This window comes from Pholcus phalangioides, unplaced genomic scaffold (genome assembly GCF_987345545.1).
Source record: "Pholcus phalangioides strain wild (caught in Gottingen) unplaced genomic scaffold, Ppha-v1.0 ptg000011l_1, whole genome shotgun sequence".
Lineage (NCBI taxonomy): Eukaryota > Metazoa > Arthropoda > Arachnida > Araneae > Pholcidae > Pholcus > Pholcus phalangioides.
In genome coordinates this window covers 9,510,332-9,537,889 of record NW_028301604.1, presented here as the reverse complement: position 1 = coordinate 9,537,889, position 27,558 = coordinate 9,510,332, and the positions used below count along the sequence as shown (strand labels likewise).

The window sequence follows — 27,558 nt, the reverse complement described above, 5'->3', positions numbered from 1 at the left end:
ACATAATCCAGCTGATTTTCCAATTCAGAGAGAAGCACAGTAGAGGGCTGATCCAGCCCAGGGACTCTAAATGAGATAATTCTCATTTTTGTTTTTTCACACTATATATTCACTATATGGGTCCTGTGAAAATTTTGGCCTGAGCCCGCCAAAGATTTCAATTAAGGAGACCCTACTGCAAGATGTGGGGCCACTAGACCAGTGTTTCTCAACATTTGGAATCCCGCAGCATGGTTGATTTCCTTTTCTTGATTGGAAGGCCTGGGCATACACAAGATTAATGAGAAATAAATGGGTAAAAATGAAGCAATAAACCACTCACAGCTCAGTTTGGCGGATGCCAGGGCCCAGCGGTTGAGGAACCTGCACTAGGCCAACCAATGGCCCTTTCGAAGGACTGATTTCACATATTCCTTTTCCTATTCACATTTTTCGAAGTCCAATATTAGACACTTGTTATTTGCTCTATCGTCATGCTTAGGTGCCCATCTAGATCAGGCATCTTCAATACGTTGCTCGTGAGCACTCAGAGTGCTCAATGCTCATGTCCGATTTGGTGCTTGTGAACACTTGATCAACGTTTCATTTAAACACCTCGTGCAAATTGCATTCAATTATTAAAATCATTCAGATTTCACGCATTTGTATGTCAAACATGACGTAAAAGTGCTCTTCTTTTGATGATGGGTACAGGCAGTGATCTGCGACCGGAAAAAGGTTAAAAACCTCTGGTCTAGATTGAAAGCTTGTTACCGTATTCCAATGGTTCTCTTTTTTCAGTTGCCTCCCTTGCAGAATTCATGGTTCATTTGCGGCTTCCCAAGAAGTTTGGCAGTTTTTTTTACCATATAACAGAACCACTTTAAAGCATAGGTTTTGTGCGCACAAATCCATATTTTGAGCTCGCCAAGATGCTCCTAGGAGCCCAGACGCACACTTTTGAAAGCACTATGGTACTCCTTTAAATTCGGCTTAAAAGTTATGTCGCAACACAATTAATGGCAAGCGAGTCCAATGTCATTCTTCTCTTGAACTCTCTCGTTCTATTGCATGCATATACTGTACGATTTCGCCATTCGCTATAGCTAGTCGGTAAAGATCAAAATAAAAAAAATGGATGATAATTTTAAAAAAAATTCTTTTGCTGGGAAAAAAATTGGTAACCTTTCACCTGTCCCCCACAAGGATGGGGCTGACAGAGCTGCAGCCCCAAGGCCCGGAACAATCACCATCATTGTTTTTCTATGCTATAAATTTACTACAGAGCCCCCCCCCCCCTCCCCACAGTGAAAGCTCTGGCTTGCGAACCTGCCAAAGATCTAACAGCCCTGCTCCATGATATGGGGGGGAAGATCATGTCCTTTCTATGGAAAACCAATATAGTTCCCAAGAGGACTCCCTACTGCCGTGGTCTATTACAGTCCCCCTCCTCCTCTAGGAATCATCATGTGATCCTGAGAATGTTGCTTTAGGGGGAATATTACAGATGCCTATTGTTTTTTGCCCCACCCCCATATAATGTCTGCCCCAAGTAGGGTGGATACATATTGGCATTGTTCCTTTCTGTTGCTACTCACCCATCCATCCCTCTGGGGCAAAACAAAGAATGAATAAAACCTGAGAGAGAATAAAGAAATATTAAATGCCACAGCTTCTCAAAAGCCTAGATTTTAGGGGAAAAATTGGAAAAAAAAGATCTCTGGAGAATCAAAAAATCTGTGACCTTCACTCAAATTTTGACTTTTTCAGGACTTCCATGACCTTTTTCTCATTCCGTGAATTTTCTGGGACTTCGTGACTTTCCCGTGATGGTAGACACCCTGGTGGAAGTAGACAAAAGCAACATGAAAGCAAGCCACCGTCTTGGAAGCAAAAAAGCCAAAGGCAAAACTCGTCCAATTATAGTCAAGAAGAGGTCATTGTAGGAACCATATAGTCAAAAAAGTAATAAACAGAAAAAATTCTTGAACAAGAAATATTTCTATGTAGGGAAAAAATTGGGAGTATGGAAGCAGGACTTCTAAAACAGGAAAATATTTCAAGCTCCACCTTGATCCACCAAATCTTCAGACACTGGTTTCACTCACAGCTTTCTTCAACAACATAAAAACCATAACAATAAATTCTTGAAATCACTATATGTAATTCTTTCTAGTTAGACATTATTACAACTACACTAAACCACACATGCATCTTGTCCATATTCCTCTGTGGAACTTTTAATGAATTGGAACATGTTGGAATGTGTGTGTCATGTTGTCAACCTAATATGAAGTTTGTTTCTGTATAATGCTTGTTATAGTGCTGCCATATATTTTTTGAACTATGAATGAAGTTTAATGATTAAAGATTTGCATTGACATTATTATTACTAAAGAAAGTAAAAAAAATGCAATAAATAACTTATATTTATTATATTATAATAAATAACTTATATTTATTATTAATCCCTCTACCCCCATAAGAAGTGTGAATATGAAAGGGGGGACCTCTCAAAGAGCTTCACAAGCAAAATAAAATACAACACAGCAGGAAAAAATCCTTCCATAAAAAATAAAAAAAAATTATACATATAGTAATTTTTGAAATTTTCACTCACACCAGGATTTCCCATCTGTAACATCCAAATTCAAAGCACTATGTGCATGACTTATGCTAAGCTCTATGAAGTCTGGTGGCCTCGCAGGTAAATTTCGAATAGCAGTGGATAAGTACCTATAAGCTTGGGCATTCTTGTTCTGTAAGAAAAAAATTTAAGTCTTTCAGCTACTACTACTCAGTAACAACTTTCAGCATGTATCTTAAACTCTTCACGTACAAGTGTTTGGCAACAAAGTTGGATTATCTCTATTAGAGGAATCAGGGATAAATCTAATAACCTCGTCCTAACTAGCCGCACGTTAGAAAAAGGAAGAGGAAAGGAAAAATATATAAAAGGAAAAAGTGTAATAGATAAGGTAGATAAAGAGTTTTTTTAGAGTTTCTTTTTACCCTCACCCTGCATGTTCTCTTTCGCTCTTACATGCATATAGTAGAAAGATGCATCATATGTGTGGGAAAAAATCATTAAGGAGTATAGAAAAAAAGGAGGAAAAGAAAAAGCAACTATAAAGCTTCACGATGATAAAGAGAGAGGGAAGAAAACACACAGAGAACTTGTTTGAATTTATTCCACTGGCATTTGAATGCAATATTAAATCTGTGATCGTAAAGGAGTTAAAGCAGCTCATTGTACAGATATCTTTCAATTGGGATTTCATATAAGTTGCTTTATATATCTGATATTCGAATCATGAAAAAATAACATTGATATTTCCTGCACATGTGTGATCAAAAATCATTTACTTAAAATGCTCATATCTCATCAAATATTGAATTTTTACACTTTAAATTTATTTAGTGTCTCTTATGTATAATGAAAAACTAGCAAGACCATATGCTGAATTATGAAAAAAGAATACCATGGGAACATTTTCAAAGTCTGCACGTTTATGGCATAGGCAGAGATAGACTTGGATGTCTGGGGGACACGATGATGATGATGTTGATTCATATATACATTAGATCAGTTGACTCCACCTTTGACGCTGCCCCCCCCCCCGTATCTCTGCCCATGGTTTATGGGTTCACTGGAGCGACTGTAAAAGCTAATCTGTTTTTGTTGGCCAGAGACACGAGTCCGAAAAAGAAAGTTTTTGTGATGCTGCAATTTCTGTGAAGGCGTAAGCAAAAATGGAATTGCAAAGTAGGAAATGTGTGGGAAAGAATGTGTTAGTCTCAGATTAAATTTAAAGAATAAAATCTACCTCTGCCAGGACTTGACAAATTGCAAAAAGATCTAGGTGTGTGTCGGAACTATTTTTTTGGTGCCAAACACTTTTTTCCATGTAAAACAGCTAAAAAATATGATATTGAATAAAGATTCTTTTAACTTTTCCAGGACAAGATGGACTTGTCGTGACATGTCAAGCCTTCAGTATTGATAGGCATGTCGATATAAATTCAAAAAAAAACTTGTATTATCCCCACAGATTCCAGTTAAGCAACCACAAATTTTAGGCCCAATACTAATTTCTAAAATGCCATGGCGAACAGACACCTGAGATTTGTCAATACCTAGCCTATGCAATGAATTAAATTCCCATGTTTTAACTAATTCAAGGAAAAGCATTTACATGATTTTTAGAAGTTTTGTGTAGTAGGCTCCAGCAGTAATCTGCCATCATATGCTAGTCTCACATGCCTTGATCAATTGTTTTCATAGGCGTACGCAGAATTTTCTCAAAGGGGGTTTTTACATTTTTCCTGCAAAATAACAGTATAATCTTGGCTTGGGGTGGGTTTAGAACCCAATCCCCCCCCCCCTTTGCATACGCCAATGATTGCTTTCATATTTTCATGAAACCTCTCCCATTTGTTCTCATTAAAATGACCCAGATTGTCTAAAAATTTGTCCAATTGACTATGAAAAAAATGCACTTTAGTGCTCATATTTTAGCAAAAATCTTTTTTTCCAAACTTTGAAAACTTTAAGAAATGAAGTGCATTTTGTACCAAATTTTCATGGTCCTCTGCTTTGTGGTTACAAAATAAATTCTAAATAATCATGAAGAAACATTACCAAACTGAAGAGTCAATATCAGTAAAAGATGGTGAAAATTTTCAATCTAACACATTTATCGCTACTGCAAGAATACTTGCTGAGCACTAGCGATGAGATAACTTGTTCTCTACTTTTTTACATTATTGCAGCATATTCAGAGACTAATTTATTAACTTTTCAGCGTATCCCAGTTTATATTATTTTGTTTCCACAAAATCCTCTGCAAGAGGACACTAACAGCACCATTTTCAGGGCTTTGGCGAAATTTTTGCATAGACTTGATTGACTGCTTTCCCATTACTCACCATTGTAGAAATCATAAAAATTACACAAAAAAGTTGTGCTACAACATATCCAAATACTTCATACAAAATGTTTTGTATACCAAAGTCGGAGGAAAGCATGCCTCAGATCTGGTTTTGGAAAGAAATCATATATTTGCTACAAAATTCTAGTGAAAGTAAGGGTACAATAGTTATGATACAAATACAAATACAAATACAACGCCACAACAGGCAAATTGCCCAACGAGGTGGCTGACTTAAGACCATCAGGGATCCCCGAGCCCCTACCTACTACTGCTACACCACACATGCACCCCCCCCCGCGGAACCCCCCCAATGAATCGGTACATGCGGGAACGTGCGTGTACGTGTAGTGCAACCTGACGTAATGTTTGTTTCTGTGTAATGCTTGTTATGTGTAGTGCTGTCATCTGCCCCCAGTTTTACTAACTACGAGTGAAGTGTTATGGTTGAATGATTTACCGTTGTAGGACTGTTGCTCTCTGTGGCGAGACTTTTTAACGGGGAGATCGGCTCGCATTTGCGCCTTGAAGTTGGGAACCACAGAAAACCAACTTCAGCCGACCACCACTGTGGGGTTTGAACCCGGATCCTCGCATCACGAGTCCGGCACTATAAGAAACCTCAGCCGAGTCTGTGGGAGGACTTGAACTCACAACCTTCGCTTACTGCGTCTCACGCTCTAACCACTGCACCAATTGTGTACCATAGAGTTTATTTCATGCATCATAAGTCTTCGGATATGTCGCGAATGAAATACCAACATTACATGGCCACAATACCCAGAACATGAACTAAAGCTACACCAACATGGAAGTGTGCCACGTATAATTCCCAACAAATTTGACAAGAAACATGCTATCTGCACAAAATGTGCACACCAAAGCCTGCATTATGTGTGGTGCCCTGCTTTCAAAAATATCATAGTTTAGAGTAATTTTACCTTTATGTCAGATTTATACACAAATAAGTTTTAAATCATTATAGGACACACAGATTTGATTATTACTTACGTTAAAGTATAATAAACAAGTTTTGAATGAATTTACATTTCGTTTCGACTTTAGCGCAAGAGGTAGACCAAAGGCTCGCCATTACAGTGATGAAAGTGTTAAAAAAAGTTTATGAATGTAAGAACCATCAAAAAATCTTTGCTCACACCTTTTCATTGTTTACTTGAGAAAATGTTTCACAAATGTATTGGAAGCAATCTTTATCAAGTGTCCTTATGAACTGCTTAATCAGGTCAAGTTTTATATGAAGTGGTGGGAGACTTGTATTTTGTCTATGTATGAACCTGTGGCTCTCTGATGATATTTGATATTCACTGTACCTAAAGTGAGCATTTCGCTTATTTTTCCAATGATCTCTATGTGCCATAAAGCAAATATACAGGGTATATGTACATAAAAAGTACGGGTACTTTGTATGTACCTACATTTTGTTGTCCCAGTAGGAGTAGCATGGTTGCCTATTAAAAAGTATAACTTACGGCCAAGAAGAAAAGCATCGGTTGTTTTAAAACACCTAATAATCAATATTTTATAATCTAATATTAAATATAATTATATCTAATAATTTACGCCCAAGAAGACAAGTGCCGCTGTTTCATCCTTTTCCAGGATGTGAATGAAATGAAGGTGCCGGCCATATGGACGAAAATTTATATCTTATTCCAGCTTGATTGCTTATACTGAAAATTAATGAGATTGGTATATTCTAGATTGGAATATACATAAACTTAATTCCAGATTCTGTCACATACAGGACCAGATTATTTTTTTATTATCTAGGCCTACATAAGGACAGTGTTACGATTATCTGTGGATTATGCTATGGTCACAATTTTTATTCTAGATTCTTTATTGTAAATATGTATATCGTTGTTTGTTATTTTCACATAAATTAATACATTTTTGGATACACCCCTCCACTGGAAACCTTCGATATCTCTCTGAGATGGGAAGCGGGGGTGAAAATAACAAACCCCCCCAAAATGAAAGTGGTCCCCCTCCGAACAAAATTTCTGGTAACGGGCCTACCGTAAAACCACTAAAATTTCCTTGCCAACTTGAAAAAAAAAATTTTGTTGGGAGCAGTGTATCATTCCACTGAATGTAATATTCTCAGCGATAAACTTTCAATTGCAAAAATGTTTTGAATGTTGTCGCACATTATATTAGATATCATTCAATTCAGAAGAGCTATATTTATTATCGGATATAAATTTTTATAGAGGATGTAAAAATTAATGACTAAAATGTCTGAAATTCAATATATTCAGTCAGTTGTTTTTTTTTTGTCCCATCTGCCAATGAGTAACGATCCCCCCCCCCCCCAACTAAATACAACTTACAGAAGCCAGGGATAGACTCAAAATTTAAATTTTGAAATTTTTTGACATGAACAGCTTTTGAGAGTTGCGACAGCTTTGAAAATTTTTTGCATTTGGAAGCATAACTTCAAGCCCAATTGTTTAGGAATCAACTACACCAACGATATTTGATTCTATGATTTTGGAGAGTAAGTATGTAACTTGATAGGCAGGTACTTCCAGCCAGGTAAGGAACACCAAAAACATCACTTTGCTTGAGATCCCTTAATATTGTTGAGATTGTCCTGGCCGATATAACAACTTTCTGCACAGGGGAAACTAATCGATATCAGTTACACTTACAATAATAAAACACTTACAATTTTAACTGAGGCTTCGAAACATTGTATGGCCTCTTCATAGTCACCATTTTTCCAGTAATTCAATCCATGAATGTTGAGTGCTTCATAACAGTTATTGTCTTTTCTCAAATAATCTTCAAGGATTCTCAGTAGATCATAACTAAAATCAGGCTTCAGAGAAATCGCTTCCGCTTCACAAAGCACAATTTCCCTCTCTTGTTCTGCAGAAGGATCTGAGAGAAACCGGTAAGAAAAAGAAACAGATGTTTTAAAAATTTTATATTATTTTATTGGAGATACAGCTTTGCATCGGTTATCATTTTATTTCATACGTTTTTTAATGCATGGGTTTCTAACTGGTGTTCTGTGGAACCATAGAGTTCCGTGACAGGTTTTTGGGTTAACTCCTTATTGCTTTGATTCCTGATTACCCCCCCCCCCCCATTACCTTCACATCATCTGAAAATTTGCTAACAATCCCATCGATGCCCTAGTAGTTCTAGCTAAGGCACCTATGCATAAGGTGGTATCTCTATAGGAGATCTTACTCCGGCCAAGAGGCACCTGTAGATAAGTTGGTATTTTTAAGAGCTCAAACTATAGCTATTATTTCCCAAGACTGGTGGTCTTTCCGCAAGTGGTTTCCATATTGTACCTAATTTATTCATTAGGCACCTTAAACAAAGCTCTACGAGACCAACAAGATGAATGTTTCATTTTTAGAATGTGTACGTAAGAAAGACAATTCTATAGAAGCTCTACCCAGAATGATCAACAGCTAACAAAGAAGTATTCAAAAGATATTGTCCTTTAAGGAGGAGAAGAGGTCACACTTTCAGATTGAAAGCAACAATTGAAGCACTTCAAAGCAATTTTGAAAATGATAAAAAGCAAGTCCCACACTTTTATCCCTTTTCTCTCAAACGAATAGCACAAACCCAGTCACAGTGAAACTGCAAGAGGAAGCATGTAAATGAAGTTTCTGATCTTTATCTCACTTAGACATTCATCATCTCAGTCAATGGAGGCAGAAAATAAATTTAATTTTGTTTAATATTTCTTTTTTGGGGATCAAAAGTCATTAAGGAGAATAGGTGCCAATGTCTGCAAAAATTTTATTTGGGGAGCAATCATTCCCCCTCCACCCCCCTGCTACGCCACCGAAAACTAGGGCTATTGGTCAGCGAGTGGAGCGTAATAAAAACATGACTAAACCCTACCACGGCCAACACGAGAATAAAATATAACAATTTATTTTGCAGAATTTTGGTACTATAACAAGTTTTGTGTTGTATCAAATCAGGGTTTAATATGTGTAGGAAATACAAGGTTTGTTCACTGAAAATTTTTTGGTGCTGAGTGAGTTGATGTGACATCATAGGGCACTATACAGGGTTTAAGCTGGATAAAAAATTCCTTTCGCAAAAAAGCAAAAATGGGGGGGGGGGAGCTTTAGCAAAATGCTGCAATGCTAATGTAATGATTGATGGTTGGACGTCTACTCGTTGCGTACCTCCTGTACGCAGTTTTGCGAAAGTGGCTGCTACCTTTTTCGCATTCCACGATTTTCTTTCGCATTTTTCACAAAATGCGACCGTAGCTTAAACCTCGGCACTATAAAAGGATTTGACTATATATTTATGGAAATTCATCTTTCCTACACCATGATGGAAACTGAAAGAGGATTGCACCAACCTGATATGCTAGGAACTTTAGGGGTTGTTGAAATACAGCAAAAAAAATTCCTGCAAGCTCTTTGTTGCCAACTTGCGGAGAATAAAAACAAATTTTATAATGACAAGATTCCAGTTAGACATACGAGGAAGAAAATGAGAAAAATTAGATTTCCCTCAGAATACACAGATCGGGGCAGTAGAAAATGAAAATGTTGTTTTTGAGGGGTAATTTTTACCCAAAAAATTAAAGAGGGTGAGTGACATTTAAAAATTGAAAAAAAAAAATTCTTCTAATAATGTGTAGCACACTGCATTCCATATGCAAATCGATGTGATCGTTTCCAGTCATCCACAGCCATCCAGTTTATAAGGAAGCTGTACACTTCAATCATGTTTCAATACACCACATTATGTTTTGTTAACTAATAATTTCTGTTTAAGTTTTTAATAAATTATGTTAAGTTGAAAGAGAGAGAGAGTGTGCGTGTTAACCTGATGCTGACTTTCTTGGATATGCCTCTTTTTCAATCGAACACAAGTGGTGCGGCTGAGACCTAAAATCAGCCAAAAACGTTTTCCAATTCTCAGAGTTCCTACTCAAAAAATTAGAAAAGCTGGATGGGGGGGGGGGATTATTCCCCTCAGACAACATAATCGTAGCCCAATAAAAAAAGGATCACTCAAAATTTTTTCATTCTTTAAAAATTAAAAATTTTTTTAATAGAAAAGTAGAACTTCGATTAATGAGCTTAATTCGTTCCGCAAACTTGTTCGTTATTGGAATCAAACTTCCAATAGGAAATAATAGAAACTCGGTTAATTCGTTCCACAATATTATTCGTTCACATAAAAATTACCAATAATATACATAATACAATAAAATAACCATAATATAAATAATGCCATAAATAAAAATACAATATGATAATGTTTACAAATTAACTTACTTTAAATGCAGAGAGAAAATAGGACTATAGTTTCAAAGGACAATTTACAGACTCACTGTCGTTCACACACATATTCTTTTTTGCGTGACTTTCAAAAAGAACCTTATCCATTGACACTTGCTTTTGCCTCCTTTTTAGGATTTCTGGGAAATAGGAAATTGCAGTGTTTGTTGGACAGATTCATTGCTCACACACTGCTATAACTTTATTTGGGTGGTTCTTTTCTACAGAGTTTTGTGCAGATTCCCACATCTCTCTAATATCATTTTATGTGAGGGACTTCTCCTTACTTCTCTCTTCCTCTGATGAGATACCGTCCATAAACATTTGCTGGTGCATGCAAAAGAGATCCATCCCTTCATCTACCATCAACTTCTAGACCACCTTTTCACCACTAGCTCTTGAATATCATCCTCATGCACCTCCAGTTCATGGTCTTCCCCAAGCACACAATCGCTTCAACAAGTAGTGGATCCTGTTTATGAGCTAGCCCCTCAAAGTTACATTCAATAATGCAATCAGCGCAGTTTTCTCGAAGAAGAATTTTAAAAAAATTTCAAGCGCACATACACATAGCTGCAATTGTTAGATTGAAAGAATTATATATTTATGTATTTTTGCTCAAATGAAGTATTATATTTATGTTTATAATTTGTGTAATTATCAAGTTAGAGATAATATTTGTTTAATTTGAGTTTGTTTGAAGAGATAATTAGTACATATTTTTAGAAAGTGTCACCAGTATATGTAAATTAGCAATTATGTGACATCACTCATTATTTTCCAATCAGTGTAAACCCTGGGGATTCTGAGAAAATTTACCTTTTTCATAGTAGATCCATAGATCAGCAGTTGATTGTGTGTTAGAGAGGTGGAAGCAATGCTACATCTAGTTTTGTATCATAAATATTCACACTCGCAATGCGTGTTGATTTTCCGAATGAGGCATGCTTACCGGAGACTGTAGGGGAGAATATTACTCACAATTCCATAACAAGTGTGTGGGCCAAACCATCGGCTCAGTTGTGATAACGTGAAAATAAATAAACAAAGCTTAAAATTTGTGCTCGTAATGCGGATCATCGCTCGTTAACAGAGTCAAAATTTTTGCTCATTAACCAAAGTTCCACTGTATATGTATATATTATTTCAGTATCCTATAACAGTGTTTTTCAACCTTTCTGAAAATAAGGACTAGTAAAATGTCTGAAACAATTTGATGGACCACTTGTGCTCCATATTAGGGGACATTCCTGTAATTTTTGCTGTTTTTCAACAATACTTATTTGAATTTGTAGCATTTACTACTTTAGTAAATGCTACCAATTCAAATAAGTATTGTCATGAATATACAGTGTTTTCCTAATATAAATTATATTATGATAATTATGGTAAAAATTATAAATACAGTAGAACTTGGTTAATTCAAACATTCATGAACTCCCCTTGAGTTTTTCATTTAATTTAATGTTTAAATTTCTTGTTTAATTCTAACTTTTTTGGATTATTCAAAGTTGGAGGGAAAAACCATGTCTTTTTTGTATGAGTCAATTTAGTTTGGGAAAATTTTACAAGAAGCCAGACTTTTCTCGATCAAGTTGTTAAACAACAAGTTTTTAAAGACTAATAAAAATTTGAAAAAAAATTCTGTTTTCCCTCTATTTTTATTTATTTTTTGCTAATTTAATGTCTATTTCAACTTCGTTCAGCAAGAGTGCATCGTGACTGTGCACCCCTTAGTACAAATTATGTTCTTTTCAACCTATAGATCAAGGTGTACCATTCAAAACATTATTTTTTTTTACTGTCATTAAGAGTAAGAGTATGGAAAGTATCTGAAATTTTTCAGATTGTAATATGTTAATAACAGTATATTTCCTTGATCGCATAAGAATGACAAGCGAAATTTAGAAAAGTTTCACAATCAATGATCATGAATTTTCCTGTTTGAACATGGTCAAAAAATTCTGCAGTGATGCTGATTCTAGACCAGCGGAATACTTTACAGCTAAGATGAATTATATTATAATTATAAAAAATTGAAATTTGGGAAACAGTTTCATATTTGATGATAAAGTTTTAATAATTTATAACTATTATCCTGTGTGAATGTTGCTGATTAAGTTACAATTTGTAGTCATTTTACAGATCCAGGATTGATAATTTGAATTTTGGGTAATTCAAACTTTTTGCCAATGATTTTGAACTTCAAATTAACCACATTCGACTGCATTCATCTCACGTATTTGTCAGGTTGAACATTTTGACCTCAATTTCTTGGGAATTTTAATTATGATCGATGATTGGCTTTTGACAAGGTATCTGTTGACAATTGGTGATGTCATGTATTTCACGTATTATTATTTAAGATCTCAGTTTGCCGTAATTTTCTCAATGAAATATGGTATCAGATCATTTAAATATTTTTTGTGAAATACATTTTTGTTTACTGTGATTTGTAGTAGCCCTTTGTTTCTACACCATTCAGCAATTTTAACAGTGATTAGCAAATTGCATTTAAAGCAATGAGAATTACAATTTTTCGCAAAATTTAGTGATATCCCACATTTAGGATAGCAATATCCTGCATTCTCTTAGATGATGAAGTGAACCTAATAGTATATAGTGAACCTAAGTATGAAGGTATCATTTTAATTGAACCCATATGGATATTACTAATATCAATTACAACAGCTGAATATTTTTATGAAGTCTGCATGTGGATCACCTATGCTATCGTCCATAGGTTGAGAAACACTCTCCTATATGACTGACGGCTGGAACCAAAGCAAAATGGTAGAAATGACTTGGTAACAAAAACAATTTTAGGCCAAAACCAGCACACTAACAACCACAGATAATTCTTTTCTCTGTCTCTCCTCACAATATATTGCATTATTTTCTCAAGGAACCTTCGGAAGTCCAGTCAACTCTCTTCCTCGATGCAGAGCAAATTAAGGAGACATGTAAGTTTTTTCAAGAATGACACTCCTTTGAGACCACTTTTAAAAGCACGGCGAAAAATGTGTAAATTACAAGGTCTAATGTAACCAAACCAAAGTAAAGCAGGTAGTTTTACTGCACTGTCCATCATTTTTCAAATTGATTTGTTTATATTCTACTGTTCAGCATCATCGTGTTTGACAAATGAAACACTTTCATTTCTAGCTCTTTGCAGAGCTTTGTAAACGTTATTTATGCCTCTACTTGCCCTAAAAATACAGAACACAATTGAATGCTATTGGGTAGCATCAGAATCACAAAATTTAGAATAGGCTTATGTACCCAACTGCTTTATTATGGAAACTGTTGTTTCACCTATACACAAAATGTGCACCATAATTTTAAATGTTACTAACTATACAATGACCATATCTACAACCCAGAAGTAGTAAATACAAAATTATTTTTTCCACTTAAACAGAAGTTTTTAATGACTACTCAAAACATTGACACGAAATGAATTTTTGAATCCTCAAACTAAGCAAGTGTTTATTAACTACCTTAACATGGGGTGAGTATTTTCACCGACATTTTCTACTCTCACTTACATGGGTATCCCTTGAAGTTTGAAATTCTAAGAAATAATTGTAAACAAGAACCTATGTAACAATAGCATAAAATGATGTTATGGTAAGTCAAAGGGTATATGTGTTACAGCAAAATGTTAAATTTTGGCAATTCTCACCCTATTTTTGACTGTATTTATTTTCTTTTAATTCAGACATTAGATGTGGTGCTTTTATTGTGTTTGATATTACTTTGGTAATGTCCAAGTGTAAAACATTATACATTGCTTCAAGAATTCAAGCCAGACAGTTAGCTGAGATAAAAAGAAATGTTAATTGTGTAAGAAATTTTATATCTGCCGAGTTAATTTATCTTTAATTGCTATACAACAGACCTCTATAAGCAATTTTTCTAAATAGAACATGAGGGTTTCGCCCTTGTTAGGAAAGCAGTCACAACATGATAACCAATATCATTTCTCACCACTAGCTAGTTATCAAGATGACGCACTTTTTTAAATTACTGCAATTTAGGGTGTTTCTGATTGTAGCCTAGGTATTTATGTTTGTGATTTAAGTGCAGTGAACTCTTTCATCATAATACGACCACATAAAGCTGGGTTGGTTTTTTCATCACCAATAAGCAATTGTCCTGAATAACCGACCAGTATTAAATAAAATTAATAAAAAGAGTTTTCTATGAATAAATTCAAGTGAATCTAATTTTTTATCAATCGTCCTTTAAAAAAATTAAAAAATATAAATTTCTAAAATTATCTTATGTATTCATTTTTCTTTTTTTACGATACAAACCAGGAAATTCTTCTTTGTATTTAGCAATAATCTGCAAAGCTGCATCTACTTTCTCTATCAAAGCCTTCTCTTTATCCTCTTCATTATTGGCAGGATAATTTTGGAAATATTCATCCCTGAATTTCATCAAATCCTCAACTAATTGCTGCCAAAATAAAATTAAGAAATTATTCACACAGATTAAATTATGTATCACTAACATAAGTTAGCCAATGGCATTAAAAAACTGAGTAGACAAATTCCCAGTGTTTAATGAACATAATCTGTAAAAATTCTGACAAAAAACATTTTGGAGCAAATATGTGTTGATAAAAAATTCCAGCTATCACTTTTCATTTTATACCATTGTTCGTCAAAAGTCGACACATATCACCTATTACTAACCTACAGTTAGTTCTGATGATCAGACAATAGCAAATGCAATCCAGCCCAGCAGGAGAGAAATTGGGTTAGATGCAACTCGCATCAGTGTCAAACTGAAACAGGCCTATTGTAATTAAAATGGCCTCTGTGCTCTCCTACAAGGAAAATACTAGGTCATTAAAACATCCCAACCGTAAGTCCCGCCCCCTTCACCTCAGACTTTTAATTCTTTCTTTTTTAAGGGTGTTACATCACCCCTCAGACATAATACGCTGTATTTACAATTGCATTTACTATTATATATTTACAGAAACTATTTGCAATCTTCCAACGTGATAACATATTTACTAACAGAGTCTTTGTACGAATAGTTCACGTATTGCCCTCTCCTTTATGCGAAAAAGAGCTTCATTCCAGACAAGGTAAATCTACTGCATATTTAATCAAATTTGATGATCATTATTTGAGTTATTTTTTTCAACAGTAGACTTGCCAATTAACAAACTACTTGGGCTACATTCATTATTTCTTGTGATGAAAATAATTTCTCACCATAGGCCTACTGCATTTTTGAACACACAAATTGCTCATAGTCTTTTTTTTTTACTACCTCGTTGGGCAAGTGACATCTGTATTTTTAGCTGAATACATATTTGGTATTTTGCTTACTGTGAAAAAATTTGTATGAAGCAGATGTCAACCATAAAAAAAAATTTTGAAATGAAAAATTCAAAGTTGAATTTTAAAAATAAAATTGATCTCAAATTTATAGCCAATGACTTGAAGTTTAATATTTCATAAATATTTTTCACTTTTATTTTGTAATATTTTCTTTTTTTGGGTTTTATGACTGAAAGTCATGGATTTTGTCTACTCTGCTATGAAAACAAATATCACTGTAAAAAAATAAATATTATTATTTCTGCTGTTTTTATCTCTTAAAATAATGAAATCAGATTGTTTCTTACACATATGCTGAAAAAAGGGAGTTTTAAATGCAAATACACTTTTATTTTATCAACAATTATGTACAAAATGTGATAGGTGTCCCAGAGACTCCTCTATGACGTTTGAAAAACATCCATGCCATATGAAAATTCAAAAAGCACATGTCCTCCCCCTTGTACTTTGAATTTTGGCTCTAGTAAAATTTTTAAAATCTGGTCAAAGTGGACACTGGCCTTGCTCAGCAGTATATTATATCATCAGATGGTGATTATTGTTTTACTTCACAATTTTTTGTTGAAATATTAAATAGTAATTTGATGCTGGCATAAATCTAGTGTTTATGCCTCTCACATTAGTGATCTAGAGTGGAGGTAGAGCCTGGAAACAAAAATAATGTAGGAAGATAATGGTTCTGTCCCATAAAATGCTGGATTTATTGTCATATAACAACTTTAACTCATACTAAAATGCCTCTTTTGACACATCTGCCTGGCAGTGATTTTGACAATCTGCACAACTCAACTTTGGTACAACTGATATATAATGGCCCACTTGGTCCCGTTGAAAATGGACGTTTTATTGGGAGGGTAGTTATATCAAAAGAAAAACATATAAGATAGTCGTTCCATGAAAACATTTAGGTCTTATCCTACCGGTCCTCGTAATAGTTGCTATAACGTGGGGTCGTTATAACGAGCATTGACTGTATTTAACTGAAAAAAATAACCTGATGGAGAATGTTGAAAAGAGTTTATAAATTAAATAGATAAGCTATTAAATTTAATTTAAAACTTCAAAATCTCATGACTAAGAAAGCTTTACATTAAACCATAGTTTCCATTCTGTTGCACTGCTTCCGTTTTTGGAACATGTCACAGAGTGGACAAAGGTCTAAATTATTTTTTTAATTCAAAATTTAAATGGTTGATAAAACTTTTATTAAATTTTGAAGCATATCTCTATGCACTATCACTTACATGGATGAAAAAAAACAATTATTTATGATAATGACATAACAGAATGGACATTCGGCAGTGAAAAATCTGGGGTTTTTTCCCCACACAGTTACTATTCCACTTAGTTTCTATTGTTTATGAAACATTTGGTGGTGAGACTAGTTTTGACCAGGGTTGGGTTTTTGACAAGCGTCGAAAACTGCTTTAAACTGTCAAAAACCTAAACGAATGCTTTGGGATGTTTTTGAATAGAATAGGTATATTACTTAATGATGAGAAACTTTGATATTAAAATGTTTCATTTTCAAACACTAATTTATTAAAATAATTAAAACAAAATATTAATTATAATTTGCAATTTTGAATTTTTCGAGGTACAAAATGTCTAGAATAGATAAATTGATAGTATGGTTCATTTTTACCATGTAGCATCCTATAACATGTAACTAATTTTGCACATTTATCTACACCTAAACAATTTCTAATTTTTGAATGGACAAATCCACAGTTAGAAAATACTCTTTCAATGGAGGCTGAGCTGGCAGGACTGGACAGCAAAAGCATTGTTAGTTTTATGAGTTCAGATGCAGGCTCAGCTGAAAAAGCATTACATTAAAGAAGTCCTTTCCACCAAAACACAGGGTTTGTCATTCTTCCTGCAGGATTGAAATAAAAAGGTGGAAAAGGAGTTTCTTCTGCTTCATATGAAATTAGTAATGGCAAACAACTGTTTTAATTTTCTCTGTTGCCCATGTATGAGCCAAATCACTTTGCACATCAGTCAGTTCTTCACCTTTATGTTTTGGGTGCAAAGTATATGCCAAATAATGAAATGGTCTCAGAATCTGGTCCATCCTGTTTTGTATTTTTTAAATATGAAGCTGAAGAGTACTTCCTGTGAGAAGGCTTAGCCATGGCATGAATCAGCTATTGTAGTTGTATCTGTTTGAAGAATATCCAATGCAACACTCATTGGCTTGAGTTGGGATGAAGGATCTTTGCATTGTTTGTATAAGTTATAATTGTTGATTAAAAGAACAATTCCTTTGTCAATGTCATTTTCGTGATCTTCCACTATTTTCTGAAAAAATGGTCTATTGTGTAAAAATCTTTCAAGACAAGTAAGTGTACTCTTCCATTGAGTATCACCAATTGTTGTTTTATTGACCCTATATGTTCATTAAGCCTACCTGAAGGCAAATGATGGTTTCTAAAGTATTTTTTGTATTTTAACCACCTGTTTGAGCACAGCTTCAAGTTAGATCTCATCCGAGTAAGTTGAGCCAATGAAAAGAGCACCAATATGCTACTAAATTTTGGTCAATCTCATTAAGCAAAAGTTATCTGGCTTTCCCTATTACTTTTACATTATCAGTTACAACTGCCTTTACTTCACTATATATGTGAATATTTATCATTGGCCAAACATATGGAATTGCCAATTATTTGCTTGTGGTAATCTGCATTTTTCATGATAGCACCACACTCAACATCTTCAAGAAAATAGAATTTACCTTCAGAATGTACATGTAGCTATGACTGGATTATTATGAATATTGCTCCATCCATCTTCAATCAAAGTTACAGCTTTTCCACTGAGATTGTCTTTTGCAGTTTGCTCAACGTCTGTTGTAACTTCATCAAGCAATGACCGAGCCAAAGCTTTTCTACTTGGGGTATTATAACCAGGTCGCAAAGCAGAAACTAGATCTTTGAAACTTGAATGTTTAACAATGCTGAATGGAATATTATTGGCATAAAAAAACTTTGCCACTAATAAATCAATTTTTTTAGTTGCAGCAGAATTTGATTTCACAACAAAGTCATCAATTTTTTGTTTCTTTTTTTTGACTGAAAATTTCAGGTTCTTTCAATTCCAACAAAATAACAGGCTGTGAAGCAGTAGACTCTGTAGATGTTGATGTAATTACTTTTTGTGCATCAGGTATTGGTTCAAAATCATTGCCCCTTCCAATACACTGAGTTATATGGCTCTTCATCCTGTCCACACGATTACATCGCATAACTCCACAGTTAATGCACTTTGTATATACCTTTTTATTTTTCTCTACTTTATAAAAAAATTGCTGGGCTATATGCTGAGGCCTTCCATCACGATTCATTTTATTTTAAACCAATAATAGACTAAATATTTATGATTCCTTAGAAATTAGTTTCACTAAACATAAAAAACTATCAAATGAAATTTCTGAAACTGGTTTCCATATTAATCCTCACTACTTTACAATTCGAACAACAAATAGCAAAGTTGGACTATTCTCTAATACACTGGTCATTGTCCTCCAAGGGCAGCTGGTGTCTTTTTTGGATCATAAGACTATCTGCCCCTAGCATGATAATGCAGTCACTACTGTTGCTGCTACTTGCTAAAGGGAAAAACAAAAGCCTGTGAGACAATGCACCACTACATTTAGATGTGTGATGCAATCCCCATTCATGAATTTTCTAGAAATAGAACATCAGAATGTGTAGCCCAAGGTTAAAAAATGTGGTAAGAGAATTATAAATTTTGATATTGTAATATAACTTAAAGTAACTAAGATACTTTATATGAAAAAAATATGTATATTCAGACCACTTTTATGAGATTTTTTGAAGGAAAAAAAAATCACTTTTACATTTAAAGATATACCATCAGAATGTAACCCAAGAATAGAAAATGTGGTAACAATGAAAAATTTTGGCTAATAATGAACTAATATGATATTTTTCAGGGGAAAATTTTTTTGGATAACTTAGTGTTTTGATTGCTGGATATATTCTAATGTTATGTACAACAAAAATATTGTTTTAAATATCTGAGATTTTCTAGATAATTTGACAATAGGAATCAACATTATATATATATATATAGTATGAAAGAACTTTTTAAACATGTATCTGTTGTAAAAGAGTAGAGCAGATGTTGATATACAAATATCATATATATTTAGCACATGGCTCTGGCATGGCCCGGAACATCAAGCACATGGAGTGGGGGGGGGGGGCTCATGTTAATGTGATGTGTTACGATGATTTTAGTGAGTGAAAGTGAAATTTGTAGTATGTAGATACATCTAGTAGTAGCCCCAGAACATTTCTTGTGCCAGGGGCAATTATTGCTATTTTGGCGGCATTATGTCGAGGCTGAATTGGGTAAAGTGTTTGATCAAATTTCTGTCAGCAGAAACATTTTGTTAGTTTGTTTGTGTACTATACATTTTGTTAAAATGAATGGCCAGTGATCAGTTATTTGAAGTTTGACTATTGTGGCTTCATACTACCAGTTTATATATAATTTTGCATTTCCTATATATATATATATGATCAATGCACGATGTTGATCGGGTAGGTGTATCAATATAAGACAAAAATCCATTTTTCACCATCATGCCTGTTAATTACTCTGTTTCGTAATTTACCTTTAAGATATCAATATTGAAATCACTCATACAAATGAAATTTTGATATTTTATATTGTTAATAATTGATTCAAATTTAGTTATGAATTGCATTGGTGTGCTCTATAAATCAGTATTATACACAGATCGAGATTAGGATCATATATGAACAAGTTATTTCTCTGCTGTAGTTATATGTAAATCAAGTTTTTGTACAGCATGAGTATTTTTTATGTATGCTATTACTTCCCCAAAATTTATTTATAGTTCTTGTCTCACAAATTGCATAATACCTGGGTATGATATGTTCTATTTCATCATTTTTATCCATATTTTGCTTGATAAAATATAATTAAATGAATAATATATTTTTTTAATATATCATCAAATTATTAAAATTTCCTGATATTTACATGTACAATATTAATTTTACTTTCATTTGAAAATTCATTTATAATATCAATAGAGTCAAGATAAGAAGATGTCTGACCCACCTCGTATTCATTCACTTGATGATTCACTGCTTTTAATGTTCATTCTGTCCCGATCTTTTTGAGATTTCTAATGTGATGCACTCTACCACAGTCATCTTTTCGCAATAGTATTTTACCATTCCTAATCAAGCGTAACTATAAGATTTGGCTTTTTTAAATTACCTCACTCCATAACCATAAAACAGATTCTTTATTTTTTTTGTAAGATGTTCACTAGCCGACAAACCTAGGTTGGCAGGTTTTTTGACCCATGGCAGTTTTTCAAAAACCTCAAATATTGCTTTTCAATATAAAAATTCCCATTGAAAATACACACATTCATTGCATGTAATGTTTAAAATCACTATATTATACAAAGAATAAATACTTAATATGATTGTAAAATAATATTTTTTGCTATCTGAAGAATTATTTTGACAATATATGCATAGATTTTCATATAAAATATACAATTTTAATAGAGAATAACATAAAAGCTGAAGGAAAAACTATGGAACTATTTGATATTATTCAGTACAACATGATTCTCGACCTACCAAAATTTCTTCAACTGCTCATACACCTATATGTGTATTGATATAAAAACCATCTGCTGTACTCTTTTCATAACAGATAGGTGTTTAAAAAGTTATTTTACATATATATGTAATGTTCATCTGTTATTAAATTTTCTATATAATCACTGATACTTAAAACAATCTTCTTATTGTGCATAATTAGAATATAGCTAGCAATAAAAATACTGAATTGGACTAAAATGTCCTTTAATTTAGCAGTGCTGATTGCATATGATTCTTAAGAAAAGGTCCTATAACTTATTCTAAGTGTAAAAGTAAGAATGACAAAACTGACATTTTTTTGACTGTTTTAATACTGAGTAAGTTTTTGAGGTCAAAAACCTAATCCTGTGATCTCCTACCACACATATTTTGAATAAACAGCTCTCTTTCGCTTAGGAAATTGAACACAGGTAATCAGTAGTTCAGATAACATTAGCAGTTTAGAGAAAATGGACCATAAACTTATATATCTGGTCTGCACTCTCGCTGTCAAAAAATTAAAATTGCAAATTATAATTAATATTTAGTTGTAATTATTGTAATAAATCAGTGTTTAAAAATAAAACGCAATATACAAAAAAGTAAGTTCATCATGTCATCAACCTATTGTGTTCAAAATAATATCCAAAAGCATTCATTTAGGTTTTCGACAGTTTCGACGGTTTAAACCAGTATTGATGCTTGTCATCCCAAAAACCCAACCCTACAACCAGAGCCACAACTAGATACTTTGTCACACTGGGCAAACCGGCATTTCGGCGCCCCTACCCCCCAGCGTGAAAGGTGAAGTTGACTGATCTAATGTATATATGCATATATGAATTGATATCATCATCATCGTGCCCCCCCCCCAGACTTCCAAGTCTATATCCGCCTATGGTCGTGGGGTGTTCTAATTTTTTGAAAAGGACATGTAAGTTTTTTTTTGGAGATCAAAGAAAATTAATATCTGCCTATGATGCCAACTCACAATGGCACTTCAAAACTTCAACCAACTAGATCAAGGGTGTCCAATGTAAAACTTCTCACGGAGCCCTTGATAATTATAAGGCTGTTCTACGAAACCCTTGATGATAATGAGGCTAAATTACGGAAATCAAACAGATTTCGAATATTTACCCTACTTCCATCTCAATAGCATCATAGCCCCCAGGGCAAAATGAAAGAGGGCTTATCATCACCTTTTAATTTACATATTTATTTTCATAAATCACAGACACACGTTATGCCAGATCTTATCATGGAATGCAATCAAGGTTCACGAACTGTGCCCGGGTGGGCTCATTTGTTAAGACGGCTCTGTCTAGAGCTCCCTCACTCAGGAATTTAGGGGGGGGGGCACATCTGCACCCAGATGTGCTCACGAGGAAAAGAAAAGTTTTATTCCTACATGAAATGCAAACTCTAATATTTTTTTCAGATATATAGGGCTGTGTTCCCAGCTAGATAGAATTCATCAAAAAAATTTCAGTTTTCTCTACTAATCATTCCATCTAATGCAAATTTGCTGCACATCGTAATTTGAATTTTACACAAAAACATTTCTTTCCCAATTTTTTTTCTGCAATTATTTTTTCCTTTACCTTACATCCTTACTGATTTAGTGTTTCTCCTTTAGTATCGCCTATTGCAGCCACATGGGTCGCACAGCTCTATAGACCGGGTGTATTTCAGAACATGAAAGAGTTAATAATCCTTTAATTCAAAAAAACATGAAATTCTTAACGTGTTTCGATACACAATGGGTGCCGTCTTCGGAAGATAAATCACGCTGACCAGGGATCCCACTTGGGCTGGTTACCAAATCTTAACTCTCGTTTGTTCAGCGGAAGAAATATGCCTGTTCAAGTCAAAAATTCTGACACAGACGATTGACTCGCACAGACGTATTTTTTTCCGCTGAGCAACCAGGAGTTAAGATTTGGTAACAAACCAAGTGGGATCCCTAGTCAATGTAATAGTGGCCCGATTTATCCTCTAAGATGGCACTCATTGGGTATCGAAATGCACTAGAAATTTCTTGATTTTTTCCTTTTATTTGTCTCACTCGTTGGTTATTTTAATGATTCCAGAAAAAAACCAGAAAATAATGAAACTATATAGCGAGCGATGAATAGACAAGGCTTGTTTGATCAAATTTCATGTTTCCTAGAAATATTTTGTGAGAATTTTTGTTGTACCAAATATATCTAAGTGGCCTGCTCCAGGATGCGAGGGTGTCATTGTATGGGGTCTTTGCATTTGGCGTGAACCAGCAGAACTTTGGCAGATTGTACACAATGGCGTTTACTTTGAACAGAGAGTCTGCTTCAGGAAAGCGATGAGTAGTGCAATTATATTATTTTATTTTGAAAATTTCCAACTAATTAATTGGAAGAGCAATGTAGGTATCACAAGATTAAAAAAGGCATTAGTCATGATTTACTCCAAGGATGATTTCTCCGACTCATTGCTCTACTGTATGAGACAAACAGTGGATTGAGATGAAACACAACATGCAAAAAAAAGGCGATTCCGAGAGTCACTTTTTTAAAACACTAAATATATTGATCTATCAACTAAACTGTTGTAGTTATCACACAATATAGATTTCTGTCATTTCCTCTCCCCCATTCTCTGCGTCTAAGGAGCTATTGGGCTTATTATAGCTTAGCTTTTTTTCTTTTACATTTTACTCATCTTCAAGAAACAACTCGTTCAGATTCTATAACTCCATTGTGATTGATCTTGGTTGTTTTAGGGCTCAGAATCTCAAGACTTGGTTTTCATCTTTTTTTCTATACACTGACCTCTAGCCAAGGCACCTAAAGATAAGTTGGTATTTTTAGGAGCTCAAAATCTAGCCATTACTTCCTAGGCTCTGTGGTCTTTCCACAATAGAATTCCATATCGTACCTAAATTTTTCAGTAGGTGGCTTAAACAAAGCTCTACCAGACTATCTCACAACAGAATGAGCGTTTGATCATCAGAACTAAGGTGCCAAAGAAAGGTGTTTAAAGGAGCTCTACCCTGAACAAGCAACAGCGGACAAAAAAGCTCACAAAGATGTAAGTAAAGTATTGTCCTTTGGAAGGGAGTGGGCTAACCTGACCATGCATGCTTTCAGAGCTTAATAGCAATTTCGAAAAATGATAGTACGGAAATCCTTAAACTTTTCTCTTTGTGTGTGTGCCTTCTCTCAAATGAATAGCACAAGCCCCCAGTCATAGTAAAACTGCAAGAGGAAGCATGTAAATCGAGTGTTTTATTTTTCCAACACTTAGGTATTCATCCTTTCAGTCAATGGAGGCAAAATTTTTCATTTTTTTGTGTGGATCAAATGTCATTTAGGAGAATAGGCACCAATAGGTAAACCTTTGATTAGGGGAGCAATAGTTCCTCCCCCCGGCTACGCCACTGATCAAATATATTATATTTTGAAGAAATTTTTGAAAAAACATGGAAATTAGATTAAAAAAATAAACTTATATTGCGCTTGGGAGAGCGTTAATAATCCAACATAAAGATACTTGACTAACTATTCAACAGATGGCAGCACTTCAAAGTCAAACATAGTTTCACCATGAGGGGCTCCCGATAATTTAATGCAAAACGTTTCTTATACATTTATAAGCGTGAAGCTTATTTTGAAATCGTATATTGTTCTCAAAGTTTTTTTTAAGATATTAAGAAAAAATCAATTCAATCGAAGCACTAATCATTGTACAAGCAACGATATACATTGCACATAAGACCACACACCGGCACTAAAAAAAATTACAACTCCGGCATAAACAAAATATATATTAATTTCATAAAAATAATAATTACCTTCATTTCCAAAATACGATCCGGTGGTTTCTCCGCCGCCGTGGATTCAGCTTTCATTTCAGCATCCATGTTGAAAACGTAAAGAACGAATACCGATGAGCACTAAACCGCTAGAATAACGGATTATTAGAGAAGCGCGGGAATCAGGGAGGTGAAAGTGGCGCTAATTGAAAATTTTGGAACATATGAGGCGGAGCCAGGAATGACCACTGTCCGGCACTAACGCTATTGGCTAATCTGGATATTATGGGTGACGCCACTGCTTTCAATCACTGAAGCCGGCTCAGTGTTTTCCAAAGCAATTTTTCCAACACCGGCTCTAGTTAATACGCCTTCATACACGTGTATATAGGGGCTCTAGTTGATCTATACTAAAATCTGCTGTAACTGGTGTTCGATTTTCCAAGGAAGAAAGTTTTTCTGCACCGCATGAACCGAATAGGACCATTTCGCGTCAGTAGAAACCAAGGGCGCATGGCCCCCACATCCTGGAGAAGGGCCCTAGGCTGGGATATTTTGCGGGTCCCCCGACCAGACTTCTACGGGCCCCTTTATGATGAATTTATAACGTGAAAGCAAAAAAATTGTGAAAATTGTCCCGGGCCCCAGGGCTGGAGCCTTGTCAACCCACCCCTTTTTGGGGGCCATGCCAGGGCCGTCTTGAGAGCATCAGGGGGGCCTCCAAGCCAGTGGCGTCGAAGCCGGGGGTGCTGTGGGTGCTCGAGCACCCACGAAAATTTGTAAAACAGGTCCGAGCACCCACAGAATTGATTCAGAAATCGAAATTTCCTACATGGAACTCAAGACGAGCACACACAGGTTCGAAACACTTCCGACGCCCCTGCTCCAAGCCAAGCAGGGCCAGAGACGAGGTGGTCGCCTAGGGCGGCATTTTTATGACAGATTTATTATGTCAGTGTTTTTCACTCTCGGATATATATTTACACATCGAAATAATTTTGAAGGGAAAGCGCAAGTGGATAAATAAGCGCATGCAAATTCAACATTTTTCAGTGTTGAAATGCTATTATTTTTCCGAATGACTTTTGTTCAATCACTGGTAAAATCACTGATAAACAGTTTTAGGAACTTGCACGCCAGCTGAACTTGTGTAGGTGATTGTGTATTGGACTTCAAAACTGAAGGCCAAGGTTCGAATACAGTTCGTGAAAGTTATCCATACTTTTTTTAACTCCTCGTCAGAAAATAAATTAAACATTTTAATTCTTTTTGCTGGTGCAATACATTTTACAATATATTTTGCGGACTCTCAAAATACAAGTATTATAACTCAGTTAAATATTATAACAGAAGCATGCAGAAGAAATTAAGACCAATATGTTATAAAAAGCGTAGTTGTCTTTTAGTATCTTTTCTTTTCCTAAGTTGCGATTTTTAAATATTTTACAGCTGTTTAAGACTAATTAACGTGAATAATATATATACTTTTTATAAAATAATTTTTCTGTTTATTTTTAGTCGATTTGCTATCGAAAAATGCATTGATAAATTGGAGAAATTTTTTACTACAATTTATAAGGATTTTCTATCACATTTTCAGAAATTTGAAGTCGTTATCCTCCTGCAACCAGGGCCGTCTCTATTCTACGCAGAATAGAGATGGCCCTGCTGCAACTGTTTGAATATTTAAGTTTGCTTTCAATGAATAAATTTGTTGGTTAAAAAAATAAAATCGTTTTTATAACATTCAAAATAGCGCAATTGCACATTTGAAATGCCTCGCGGAACATCAGTGGAAATGTCCAAGGGCGTAAGGGGGGGGGGGGGGGGACTTGAGGGTCTGATCCCCCCCCCCCCCGAAATGTGAGAAAATGACCGAAAAAAGGAAAAAAAAGATGGCCAAATCAATTGTTCTATCACTTTGGTCCCCCCCGCCCCCAAACGAAATATCTGGCTACGCCCCTGGGAATGTCTACCTTTTTTGCACCACTGTTCGGCGATCAGATACGAAAATGAAGATATTGTAAAGTTACGGAAATTATTGTAGAGGCTGAAGCAACGTGATTGGCTGTGTGGAAAAAATTACGAAAAAAAATCGTGTAATCACGGAATAGTATGCTGACCATATTTCCTCGAGAGAAATACAGGACATTGGGATTCCAAATACGGGACATCGCCAATTATTGCCAAAAATCACGCCAAAACCGAACAGAGTCGCCAAATATTGTTGAAATAACGGAGAAATCATAATGGCGGGAAATGCAGCATTACTGCTAATTGCAGTGGATTAAAATGAATTCCACGAAAAAAAAAATTTTCACTGAGACAAATGTGGGAGATTCATATACTCATTTATAGTTACAGTTATCATAATATAATTTATAAGTTGAAAATAATTTCAATCTTTGACTTCAATAAAGAATAAAAATTCAGGTAGGCTTCGTGCAAAATACGGGAAAAACCGGGACACTTTTGCTAAAATGTTGGGACAGCCAAAAAAACAGAAAATACCGGGACTGTCCCGGGAAATACGAG

General features: G+C 34.8%; 1 protein-coding gene across 4 annotated transcripts in view; it reads right to left on the bottom strand.

The window, feature by feature from the left end:
* LOC149080021 (tetratricopeptide repeat protein 5-like) overlaps positions 1-27,029 on the bottom strand; it is a 64,830-nt gene extending 37,801 nt beyond the window's left edge. For 2 of the 4 annotated variants that reach the window (XR_016193521.1, XM_089238958.1), the window contains exons 1-4: positions 25,063-25,914; positions 14,530-14,674; positions 7,603-7,817; positions 2,600-2,738 (exon numbers count right to left, since the gene is read on the bottom strand). Coding sequence is in view for 3 of the 4 variants with exons in the window: in XM_089238958.1 (XP_089095084.1) it covers positions 2,600-2,738; positions 7,603-7,817; positions 14,530-14,674; positions 25,063-25,131 (568 nt within the window). In the remaining variant the exon portion in view is untranslated. Of the gene's footprint in view, positions 1-2,599; positions 2,739-7,602; positions 7,818-14,529; positions 14,675-22,834; positions 23,011-25,062 lie in introns of those variants that run through there. The other 2 variants (XM_089238956.1, XM_089238957.1) reach the window with 2 other exon arrangements.
* Positions 27,030-27,558: the final 529 nt, after the last annotated feature.